Source organism: Schistocerca serialis, chromosome 7 (genome assembly GCF_023864345.2).
Source record: "Schistocerca serialis cubense isolate TAMUIC-IGC-003099 chromosome 7, iqSchSeri2.2, whole genome shotgun sequence".
In the NCBI taxonomy this organism is placed as follows: Eukaryota; Metazoa; Arthropoda; class Insecta; order Orthoptera; family Acrididae; genus Schistocerca; species Schistocerca serialis.
The window spans coordinates 82,925,951-82,939,657 of record NC_064644.1 but is presented as its reverse complement, the minus strand read 5'-3'; the positions used below and the strand labels follow the sequence as shown (position 1 = coordinate 82,939,657).

At 39.0% G+C, this 13,707-nt stretch overlaps 1 protein-coding gene across 1 annotated transcript in view; it reads right to left on the bottom strand.

Moving 5' to 3' along the window:
• Nucleotides 1-13,707, bottom strand: part of LOC126412898 (E3 ubiquitin-protein ligase SH3RF1) — a 236,679-nt gene that overhangs the window by 80,234 nt on the left and 142,738 nt on the right. Inside the window, exon 12 of the mRNA XM_050082789.1 lies at nucleotides 2,961-3,115. Coding sequence (XP_049938746.1) covers nucleotides 2,961-3,115 — 155 coding nt within the window. The remainder of the gene's footprint in view (nucleotides 1-2,960; nucleotides 3,116-13,707) is intronic.

The following is a 13,707-nucleotide window of genomic DNA, read 5'->3' as shown; positions in this document are numbered from 1 at the left end:
AAATGGAACTACTTCTCCACAACATATCTGTTATTGAAGCTAAAAACTACCATTGCAATTGCTGCTTAAGTGAAGATGGATCTATTTAATGCTTTTGTCATTACATTGAAAAAAAAAAAAAATTTTTTTAAAATTAAGTGGTGAATACTACAGACTGGCTTTCAGGCCATGGATTACTGCCTCACACTTGTCATAAAGTGCTAAGTCCTACTGAGTAATTCAGTTTGCTGTGGCATTATGCCATAAATCACATGGCACATGACAATTTGCATATCTATCAAAATTGGTAAAAAGATACTGTCTCCCATGTACCGGATGATTATAATTAAACTAATGATGTTTTGAGTGCTGCAGTCCAGGGTATATACATTGCAGGATGCTGAAACATTGCAGGTATGTTCATTAATTAGTGTGCACATTGAGTATGCTGAAGGAAAAGAAGTTCCACTTTCTGCCACCAGGTGAAAATATGGCACTGTAGGCAGTCAGAATGTGAAATGTTTCCTGTTTTGACATGAGTATGCTGTTTGTTACTTGGTGACATACATTGATTTCTTTTGTGAAGTGACTGTTGGTGTAAAGGCTTAAAAAGGTTGAAGTTCTCTGTGCCATACACAATGAGTAGGCCTACTGAGAACAAATACCGTGCACTACTGGTAAAAGTAGTTGTATCAAAGTTGCAGCAATAGTAGTGCTGCATCCCAGGAATATTGCTGACAGATAAAGCTGCAAAGAGGCCCAATACCAATAAATGGACTAAGAAGGGAGACGGAGGTGACCCATTTCCATGGCAGTTGCTGATTAAGTATATGTAGCTATAGCCAACCATGCAGCACATGCCTTAAATTCTGCAACCAGTGCTCATGCTGTGACATGCGAATTATCTCTTCCTGGTCAACAGTTCAAAAGATTTTGCAGTGCATTTTACACTGGTATCCCTGCAAGATTAAGAACGTGCACCAAATGAAGCCCAAGACACATGTTGTGCAGGAACATCTGCTGCACTCATCTTCTGTGATTGTGGTGTGGTTTCACAAGCTCCTTCATCCCCGGTAGGTTTTTGTTTGAGGAGATGACACCTTGCGGGTCTGTTAGGTGACAGCGACATTTGCATATTATGAGTACTTAGTTCTGCAACAGGTGATTCTAGTTTTGCAAGAATGCAACTGTGGCCACACTACTATTTTTATGCAAGATGGGGTGACTTTACATCTCTCTTGCCAGGTGGAAAATTTACTTCAAGAAATCTGTGGCAATGACTGCATCATCTCTAAGCAATTTCAAGATGTGGGCCTTCCACATCCTCTGACCTAAATCCATGACTTCTGGTTGTTTGGATATCTGAAAGACTGTGTATCAGGACTGTAAACGGACTCTTCCTGATCTGAAAGAAAGCACCGACGACATATCACTCTGATTACAATGGATATGCTTGTGAGCAACTGTCGACATTCCTGAGTCGGGAGACCATATTAAACACATGTAGTAACTTGTGACCAAATCCTAATAGGCACACCAGAACTATTACTGTCACGTGTTTGATCGTTCTTCACCTCTTCCTAAAACAACACCACATTAACTGCTTACAGGGCCATATTTTCACCTTGTTGCAGAAAGTGGAACACTAATTTTTTCCAGCATATCTTGTGAGCACACCAATTAATGAACATACCTATGATGATTCAGCATCCTGTGATGTATAAGCCCGCACTACAGCACTCAAAACATCATCAGTTTAATTATAACCACCTGGTAGCGCTAAAAACAGTTTTTGTTAAAGTTTTGCCATCTGACAACTGAGGCCAGCAGGCAAGATGTCCTGTGGCTCTTACTGTCGCTCTCTCACTCATTGTTCTGTTTACTTAAAGAAGACTACATGCTAGACAATCAGCCTTGGTGAGTGGCCCTGATCTAGATTATTAATTTCAGGGCACTGGATATTTTAAAGTAAATGAGAAGATTTTGTTAATGAGGTGAACAAGGAAACACACAGCCCGCACACCACACAAACAGCCACGAGAGTGAGGGAGGGAGGGAGTGAGGGAGGGAGGGAGGGAGGGAGGGAGGGAGAGAGAGAGAGAGAGAGAGGGGGGGGGGGGGGGAGTGTATTTGGGTTAAGTGACTAATGGAAGTCAAAGAAAAGCTAAATCTGGATACCTGATGGGAATTTGTTACCACTGCAGCACTACTATGCACAAAATAACAAACTTACCATACTGCTCATAAATGGGCATAAATAAGGTTAAATCTAACTTTGGCTCAGAAGGGGGTAAATTATACTGCCACAAAAGTCTTTCGTCACTTACCTAACAGCATCAAAAGTTTAACAGATAGCCATATAGCATTTAAAAGGAAATTAAAAGAATTTCTTAATGGCAACTCCTTCTACTCATTAGATGAATTTTTGGATATAGTAAGTGGGTAATTTCCCAACCTCCACAAAAAAGAGTGTCATGTAATATTTTATCTAATGTAATATCTTGTATATCACCTTTTATTAACCTGACACATTCTACATCATTACGAAGTGTCGTATTCATGATCTATGGAACAAGTACTAATCTAATCTCTAATCTAATCTAACCAATACAGCCAGACGGGTGGGGGAGTTTGTAAAGTTCTGCCTTGTTTTTATGCTGTATGTGAATATGGAGTATTGTGTACATTTTACATCATTAAATTTATAAATAATCATCAGATTCCATTCATCTGTATTTATTTTGACATGGAAATCCAAATGTTGTGAGGAAAAAAGAAATGCACAAAGCCTGTCCACTAGAGTACATGATGTCCTTGCATACAGTAAGTGGGCGGCAGCAGCGGCAGCATCCTTTGGTATCGAACACATATTTGATAAAATTTTGAAATTTGTTTAATGAAATTAAATCTAGCCTTACAGAAAACCCTAGCAGAAAAAACTAGTTCATAATTTCAGCAAGCCACTAGACTAATGTCCTTACCTGACGTGAACCGGATGTGACGGACTTGCTGCTACTGTACCATCTTCAAACACAGGGTTATCCATTGAATATGTAGTTGGTGGCGGTGATTTTGACTTTTTCATGCTAGTCAGACGACGCATTAAACCAACACCTTTCTCTTTTTTCTCTTTTGCCTGTAAAACAAAGAAGATATCAAGAAATTATGACAAATATCGTGTTTAGTGTCCAATCTGACCTGTCCTGTGTAAGGAAAATCAGTAACTCTCCCGTCACTCTACTAAAGGCTGACACAAAATCCAAGAAAGGAATATCTCTTTTAAATATCTGCATAGCTCCAAGAGAAGCTGTGATTCACATGACAAGTGGTTTATGGCAATTGCTATATATACACAGAAGATTGCATCATGAGCGGTGCTGATCATTTTGATAATTCTCTTGCAGTCATCCAAAGAGGAAAAATTTGTTATTTACACTGGCACAGAAACAATGAAATGTGATGAACTTGATGCCTTATGTCAGTTCAAGCTTGTCGAGCTATTAGTGAAGTTTGTTGTGATGTCTATTGAGGATGTAATAATCCCATACACTACCTACACTCTGCAATATGTCATGGCATTACGATTCACTGAACTTAGGAAATGACATCTGCTGAACCAATATTACATGAGTTTCTGTAATATGGTACTGTACTTTACCTACATGTATGCCCATGTTCTAGGGATTTATTTTTGCCTAAATTTTGTAGACTTCTGAAGATGGAGTATTCTGTCAAAACTAATTAAGTGAAATGAATATCTGCATTTTACAACTGATGTTCAGATTTTATTTTGAAAAAAATATATACCACAGATACCAAAAAGTAACAGTTATGAATAATGTGATGACACTAACAGAGTTAACGTGAAATATGTGTTAACTCATTAAGGAAAAACTTTACTGGTACTACTGAAGTGACTTATGTCAACATAAAAGATCTGTCTACTAAATGGATCTATTTACTAGCTAAGTATGACAAGTGTCAATTCCCATTATCCTTTTACAAGCTATTATAAAGGGTTGTCATCAGAAACAGTCTGAAATGCTTGTAAGGGTGTTGCAGGGTAAGTTTTGGTGAGAATAGTTAAGAAAATTTGATACAGTGCATCATTTCAGAGTTAATTAACACTGAAGTTAACCAATCAGGCTGTTGCACATGTAAATTCAAGCAGCCCACCAAATACACTGTGTGTCAGTAGTTCTCACAGCATAGATGATAACACATGAGACTGTACAGCTTCTGGCTCAAGTGTCTGGGCTTCTGGTTCAATCCTTACTACCATTCCATGTCCAATTTTTGCACTGCTCTCTTTGGTTTTCGGAAACTGATCGAAGAACACGTTTGGTGACACTGCTTGAGTTTGTGTATGCAATGGTGCCTGAATCTGTGCACGCAATGGACTCATTGTCTAAGTTCAATGCTAATTAACTCAGAAACAGTGCAATATATCGAATTCTTTCTTAACAATTATTTGTCAGCACAACCTACCCTGAAACACCCTTACAAGCTTTCCAGACTGTGTCTGACCACCCTTTGTAAAGTGTGGGAGTCAGAGTGAACATCAGCTATGTTCCGTATCATGCTAACTAGTGAAATTACTATAGTTACATAGTCTTACTCCTGTCGGATTACGAAACTCTACATCATAACACAAGTAATTGTAACTGGGAAAAGGAAGATTTATAAAGAACCAGCATTTTGCTGCTGAAGACAAGTAGAAGCTATGGGACTTGAGCGTAAGTACCCACCAGTGCCACAACACATGGGGCCTACAACATACTTTCAATGCTGCTAATCACCCAAACAAAGTAAATAATTTTTAAGTGTGTCTATTATCATTACTTCTTGAATGTAGGTAACTACTGGCCAGCCATTCTTTCTCCTTTTCATTCACATTTACCTTGCAAAAATTTTACTTTTGGAAGTCCAAGGTTGGAATGACAACAATATCATCTTCAAGGCTAGTAGCAGTCTCTTTTTTTCATAATATTCTTGAATTTTACTCTTGATTCATAGTAAGTTCAGTTGAGAAAACTGTAAATTAAAAGGAGACAGAATGGCTGTCCATTAGTTACCTTCAAGAAGAAAAGTTCAAAGTGAAGACAATAGCACCACCTAAAAATTATTTGCTCCGTTGACATGACCTTGTTATGCTGATACTGTGAATGGCTGAAAGCAACAGGAAACTACAGCTATTTGTTTGTCCCCTGTAGGGCATGCGGCACTACTGTGTGGTTAAATGGTGATGGCACACTCTCCCGTTATTCAGGAGGTAAAATAGTCCTCCATTTGGATCTTCAGGTGGGCACTGCTTAGGAGGATGTCAGAGAAACAAGACTGGCATTCTTGGGGCTTTTTGTTTTTATGAGTGTTAGGTCATGCTCCAAGGCTATTCCTCTGCCTACCGTTTCATCTCTCAATGCTGGAGACATCATCAGGAGCCAGCCCTCTAGCAATAACTTAGTAATAGGCAAGATGAAAGCTCGCCAACATTTACATACTGATGAAGACATTCTAATACTTCCAGCAGATAAGGGTAGTGCTACAGTGATAATGAGGGAGGAAGATTGCCACAGTAAATTTCACCAAATCAGAAGCATTATCACTAAAATTGCATGATTTGGCACTAATTTACAAACCTCACATTCCATTAACACCTACTGTTAGCTCTACTGATGGATTTACGGGACTGTCGCCAAACACTTCGCCACTCACCTACGGCCATTTAAAGGAAAAACTTACACTTACATTAGAGAATCTAATCATTTTATCAAAAAATTAAAATTCTTCAGGTTCAGTTCAAGTGATATAATGGGAAGTTTTAGTCCCTCTTAATGGGATAACGTTACAAAAGTTGGAAAGTATTTTTGGAAAAAGACATGTCAGATCTATTTAAAGATTGTCTCAGATCAACTACCAAGCGAGGTGGCGCAGTGGTTAGCACACTGGACTCGCATTCGGGAGGACGACGGTTCAATACCGTCTCCGGCCATCCTGATTTAGGTTTTCCGTGATTTCCCTAAATCGTTTCAGGCAAATGCAGGGATGGTTCCTTTGAAAGGGCACGGCCGATTTCCTTCCCAATCCTTCCCTAACCCGAGCTTGCGCTCCGTCTCTAATGACCTCGTTGTCGACGGGACATTAAACACTAACCACCACCACCACCACCACCACCATCAGATCAACTTACTTTCAATGGGGCAACAAGTTCTATGAGCAAACCTATGGTGTGGCTGTGGGGAACACACTGAGCACAGAGTCTGTCCTCAGATGGCAATAAGAAACCTTTATGTCAGTTTCAGTACAGGGATGATAATTTCATTATATGGCCTCGTGGAGAAAATGAACTCTCAGAACTTCTAAATTTTCTGAATTATATTAATACCAATATATAGTTCACTATGGAAAGAGGAGTTCCAGTTTCATTTTTGAATGTAAACAGGTTGATTTTTTCCACCGTGTAAAAAGTCTAGGGATTGATCGATGAGAGAATACGGAAAAAAAAGGTATAATGAATTTACGTCCAGAAATGCATGGTTTTTCATGCTAGAGACCATTTATTCAATCATACATTGTTACAGATACTTTGGTCAAATACATGCTGTACCATGCAACCACAGTTACAGTATGTCTTGAAAATGTTTTCCATGTGCCTCAATGCGTGATCGTATGCCCCATAGCATGTTCTTTCACACATATTTGCATTAACCAGGCTGCGTACGAACAGCGTCAACAGCAGCACGAATACACTGCTACAGTGCATCCACATCTGGAATGGGTTCTGCATACACAATACATTTTAGATGACCACATAACCAGAAATCTCAAGGGTTGAGATCAGATGAACAAGCAGGCTATGCAACTGGACCTCTTGTCCTATCCATCGAGCAGAGAAGACACAATTGAGATGCGTCTGAATGTTAACAGCGACGTGGGCTGGAGCATCATGCAGCAGCCACATAATCCTTCCCCTTCTTCCAGCTGGGGAGGCAAAGTCACCTGCAAGGAATGCCAATAGTTCCGGCCTGTTAGGCAACATGGAAGGAAGACTGATCCCAAAATATTGTTGTTAATTATCCCAGACTACACATTTTGGCTGCACCGATACTGGTGATTCACTGTCACCATATCATGGGGGTTCTGCATACCATCCCACAGATGACCATTATGAAAGTTGAAGATATCCACATAAAGGTGACCTTGTCTTTGAATAGAATGGATGACACAAATCCTAGAATCATGATTGCCTTGTGAAGGAACCAGTGACGAAACTACTCCTGATATTGAAAGTCTGTAGCTAGTAAGCCCTGCACATGCTTTAAGTGATAAGGGTAGCAACAATTGTCATGAAGATTGTTCCACATTGTCATCTGGCTACCCTGTACTGACAGGCAAACTGCCTGGTACTGACACTGCAATCACCTTCCACAGTGTTAACCACATTTTCCTCCAAATCTGGCGTCTGAACATTTCAGATATGTCCTTCATGATTTCCTGCTTCCTTAAATGACTCTGTCAGACAAATGACAAAACACTGTTGCAAACATTTAATGTAGTGGTTATTGTCATTGGGGATAGGTCTCCTGATACGGTCTCACTGCTCGCCGCCCATTTCCATTTGCCTTTCCGTAAGCAAACACCATGTTGGCAAGCTCTCGATGCAAATATGAAACCATTGTGTACACTGCCGTATCACATCCACTACAAGGTGAATCATCAAGAGAAGTGAATCGGACACATTATCAATTACTATGGCAGGAGAGGCACAGTCTCTGTAACAATATATGTATCTTTAAATGGTCTCTAAGACAGAAACCATGCATTTCCACACAAAAGTCCATTAAGCCCTTTTTGTTCCGTATCCTCTCATCCATCAATCCCTATACTCAGGCTGCTGAAACTTTGCACTTGACATACGCGTTTGAAGTTGGCAGCGAAACAGCTGACATGCGAAGAATAAGAAGTGCGAGGCACAAGGTGTGGGGCGTGAATCAATGCCAGCTGACCCGCTTTTTTTCTTGTGAACAAAAACAATGTGTATTGTGTATCACTTCTATCATGTGCTTGCATTGTGCTGTGCTTTGTTACAGTGGTTTAGAAAATTCTTATACTTGGAGAGGGGCAAAGAACCTTTGTGAGCCTTACAAGCAGAAAGAATACCCAAGTACTAATGGACTGCTATCAGTTCCTGTCAAAGTTGTGGAATGAACATCAAAAGGTTTTGGAATTAGTGCAAGAACAGTAGCAGTAAGAGAGGGAGTGTTATTGCAAAAATTGAAGTATAAAAACGTGGGCCCCAATCATTTGGAGCTGTCTGGATCAGATAATGTAGTTTTAGTGACTCTTGGAAAGAAGAAACAGCAGCCTCACCCTGTCACTGACTTGGATTCTTTCAAGACTGGTGCAATTTGCAGGCACATTTATGTGTACTACAGCAGGAAAGAACATCCTACCGCAACAAAGTTACTAGTTTCGTTGAAAGTAAGTGAACTTTTCAGCAGTGGGAAAAGTCACTAAAAATGGTGCTGAAAAGTACAGATTTCCCTTAGAAAGTGCTAGATGAATGCAAAGTCCTGTTAGGAAAGGTGCATTTGTTGTGGATTGTGATGACGAACATAAAGCTGGTTTTGGTACTGATTCCGACTACAGTAACGATGGAGACCTTGATGGAAATGCGCCATTGTCACTGTAAAATGGTGAGTGAAAGCTACGAATATGGTTATTTATTGCATCATCATCATCATCATCATCATCATCATCATCATCATCATCATCATAAGACATAGACTGAGAAGTTACAATTTCGGTTATTACTTATTTTGTAAACTGTGTACCGTATTGTTTTCAAAATATCGGTCAGCATCAATGCGTAAAATGTGTGCTTCTTTATGATTATATATACATTACTACACAGTTTATTTGCTGTTATTGTGGTAACAAGCCAAAAACTAATTCTTATATATTCTGTTCTTGGTCAATTTTACAAGATGGAACAGAAAACCGCGTCATCTGCTATCTGTGCGAGGTTGCTGGTGCAACATCACTATTGCAGTATAGCCAACTTAGCTTGACATAATGTGAATTGTCAAGTGCAGTGTTTCACCAGTGCAGGTATAGAGTTTGTAAATGGTGGAAAAAAAATCACCCTGTACGTCTTCAGAAAACTGCTGGAACTTTAGTGTACAAAGACTATGGAAAACCCTCTCACAGGGATAGATACCTTCACAGACATTCCAACCACCACCCCAAGCAAAGAAAAGGATTAATCAAAACATTGGTAGAAAGGGCTGAAAGAATCTATGAACCACAGCACTTGGAAGGGAAGCTCAGTCATTTCAGAACTGCCTCCAGAAGAAATGGCTACTGTGACAAGTAGATAACTAGGCCATTACATGTTGGAGCTTCTAGTGAAGAATAATGAAATAAAGGGATACTTTTCCTCCCAATCACAAAGATAGTCATACACTACATCAGCAGAGTACTTAGAAGACACAGTATTGACAAGAAATGTGCATGAATATTTGAACACTGCAAAGGACCTAAACTCACAAATTGTCACAGGAGTGTAGAAAATCCCCTGCACGCAAGGCCAAATGTACACAGGAACTACAACAATAAACATTAAACTGACCTTAAGGAACCATGAGTAACTGTCATCTGGACAACACGGAGAAATCGGCAGTAGCAGATTATGCACTGGGACATTCATTTCTCTGATTTTATGGTTTTATCAAGATCCAATGATTACTGTGCTAGGATGTACAGAGAGACAATAGAAATTGAAAAATACAAAAACAAATTTAACAGAAAAGAAACAAGGACTGAAATTAAATAAGTTGTTGGCCATAGTGCCAAATACAGAAAAAAAGGTGGCAACTATGCCCCACTACAACAAGTCCCGTAACACGTGTCGACACGGCCCCATGACTTAAGGCAGCAGTCTGATGGCATGACAAACTGACTGTTGTGTGGATACTTATGAACAGCTCCACTTGCTGAGTTTGTTTGAGACTGTAACTGCTCCCAGTGTCATTACAGCCTCTGATGATGTTTCTAGCACTGGAAGATGAAACGTTAGGAAGGGACTATGGCCTAATGCCCATGAAACAAAAATACTAAGGATGCTACTACTAGCCAAGAAAGCCTGCATTGTATGATAAAACTGGCACTTTACAGATCAGATTGTGGAGTGTTGGATCTCAATCGGGTAAGTAGGTTAGAGAACTGGAAAAAGAAATGGATAGACTGAAGCTAGATATGGCAGGAATTAATTGCGTGTTGTGGCAGGAGGAACAGGAGTTTTACACAGCCCAGTATCAGGTTTATCAACACAAAATCAAATAGGGGTAATGCAGGAGTAGGCCAAATAAATAATAATAAAACAGGAATGTGGGCAAGCTACTATGAACAGCACAGTGAATGCTTTATTGTAGCCAAGATAGACACAAACTGACACTCACCACAGTAGTAAAAGTTTATACACATACTAGCTTCACACATGATGAAGAGATTGAATAAAAGTACGATGAGATAAAGAAAATTATTCAGATACGCAAGGGAGATTAAAATTTAACTGTGATTGGTGCCTGGAATTTAACAGTAGGAAAAGGAAATGAAGAAAAAATCTTAGGGGAACATGGACTGGGGGAGAGAAATGAAAGACTACCTGGTAGAATTTTGCACACAGCATAATTTAATCATCACTAACACTTAGTTTAAGAATCATGAAAGATATCTGTAGACATGGAAGAGACCTGAGGACAGTTGCAGGTTTCATATTGATTGCATAGTGGAAAGACAAGATTTCAAAATCAGATTTTAAACTGTTAAGACAGTTACACAGGCAAAGCGATCTTAACATATTAGTTATAAACTGTTATCAAAACTGAAGAAATTACAAAAAGATAGGATACTAGGGACATGAGACCTGGATAAATGTAAGGAACCACACGTTGTTGACGTTTTCAGAGGGAACACGGGAAACACTGGACTAAATGTAAGGAACCACAGGTTGTTGAGGTTTTCAGAGGGAACACTGGAAAAACTGGACTGAAACAGGGGGAAAGGGGTACATATAAGACGAACAGGCAGCTTTGAGAGATGAAATATGGAAAGCAGGGTAGGATCACATGGGTAAAACAACAAGGCCTAGCAGAAATCTCTGGATTTAACTGTAGAAAGGAGACAATATAAAAATGCAGCAAATGAAGCAAGTGAAATGGATATAGATTTCTAAAAAATGAGACTGACGCAGTGCAAAATGGCCAAGTAGGAATTGGTAGAGGAAAAAATGCAACACTGTAGAAGCATGTGTGGCTTGGGGGAAGATAGATGCTGTCTACTGAGAAATTAAAGAGAACTTTGGAGACAAGAGAAGCAGCTGTGTGAATACAAAGAACTCAAATGGAAAGCCATTACCAAGCAAAAAAGGGAAAGCTCAAAAAACAATATTATAGGAATGGAAGAGAAAGTAAATGAAGACAATGTGAGAAGAATTTTTAAAGCACTAAAAGACATAGATGGAAACAAAATCCCTGGCGTACAATATTCCTTCAGAAGTTTAGCATATTTCAAGACAAGATTTTAACCTTTAAGACATTTCCAAGGGGTAGATGTACACTCTCTAACCACAGTTTATTGGTTATGATAAAATGGTTCCATTGGTATGCAAGACGACGACGTGGTACAGGATTTGGGGTGGACATCAAATGTAAACTTCACGAAAATTGTAATAATTCTACTTCCACAGAAGGCAGGGGCTGACAAATGTATTATCAGACCATCAGTACAATAAGACATGGATGAAAAATACTGATACAAATTACAGAAGAATAGAAAAAAACTCGTTGAAGATGATCTCACGTTCTGTAAACATGGGAGCCAATACTGACCCAACGACTTATCCTAGATGGAATGTTGAACAAAAGCAAACACATTTACAGCATTTGTAGATTTAGAGAAAGCTTCTGACAATACTGACTGGACTATGCTCTGAAATTTTAAAGTAGCAGGGATAAAACACAAGGAGTGAAATATTATTTACAACTTGTACAGAAAACGAACAGAGATTATAAGAGTGAAAGAGCATGAAATGGAAACAGTGGTTGAGAAGAGAGTGAGAAAGAGTTTACGATGTTATTCAGTTTGTACATTGAGCAAGCACTAAAGAAAACGAAAGAAAAATATGGAGAATGAATTAAAATTCAGGAAGAATAAATAAAAACTTTGATGCTTGCTGGTGACACTGCAGTTCCATCACAGGGAAGAAAGGACTTGGAAGAGCAGCTGTATGGAATGGACAGTCTCTTGAAAGGAGCATGTAAGATGAACATCAACAAAAACGTAAATCAGACAATGCAGAGGATAACAGATTAGGAAATGGCAAAATGAAAAAGTGACAATGGTCAAAGTACATATATGGTTAGGAAATTGCTGGTATAATGTACATCTACATATACATGGATAGTCCACAAATCACACTTAAGTGCCTGACATCTTTCTGTGTGAGCTCTGATTCCCTTAATTTATTGTGATGATTGTTTCTTCCTATGTACGTCAGCATCAACAAAATATTTTTGGATTCGGAGGAGAAAGATTGCGATTGAGATTTAATGAGAAGATTCCATCACAATGAGAAACACCTTCATTTTAATTATGTCTACCCCGAATCCTGTATCATGTCATTGACACACTCTCTTCTATTTCAAATAATACAAACATGCTGCTCTTCTTTGAACTTTCTCTATGTACCCTGTTAATCTTATATGGCAAGAATCCTAAACTATGCAACATTAGTCCAAAAGAGGATGGACAAGCGTGGTGAAGGCAGTCTCTTTAGCAGATCTGCTACATTTTCTAAGTGTTCTGCCAATGAAACGCAATCTTTGGTTTGCCTTCCCCCAAAACACTGTGTGTGTTCTTTCCCATTTTAATTGTTCATAATTGTAATTCCTAGGTATTTAATGGAATTTACAGCCTTTAGATTTGGCCGATTTACCAAGTAGCCAAAGTTCAACGGATTCCTTTTAGCAATCATGTGGACGACCTCACACTTTTCATTGTTCAACATCAATTGCCAATTTACACAACATACAGATATCTTTCCTAAATTGTTTTGAAATTTGTTTTGATCTTCTGACAACTCCACAAGATGATAAACAACAGCATCATCTGCAAACAACCCAAGACGGCTGCTCAGATTATCTCGAAAATCATTTATACAGACAAGGAACAGCAGAGGGCCTATAACACTACCTTGATGAATGCCAGAAATCACTTCTGTTTTGCTTCATGACCTTCCGTCAATTACTACAAACAGTGATCTCTCTGACAGGAAATCACAAATCCAGTCAAGTAACTGAGAAGATATTCCATAAGCATGCAATTTCACTACAAGTTGCTTGTGTGGTACAGTGTCAAAAGCTTTCAAGAAATCTAGAAATATGGAATCAATTTGAAATCCCTTGTCAATAGCACCCAGCACTGCGTGTGTGTACAGAGTTACTTGTGTTTCACAAGAACAATGTTACTACCTCTCTTGAATTTTTGTGTGACTTGTGCAACTTTCCAGTCTTTGGGTACGGATCTTTCATCAAGCAAACAGTTGTATATGGTAGTTAAGTAGGGAGCTATTGCATCAGCATACTCTGAAAGGAATCTAATTGGTATACAGTCTGGCCCAGAAGACTTGCTTTTATTACATGAGTTAAATTGCTTTACAACTCTGAG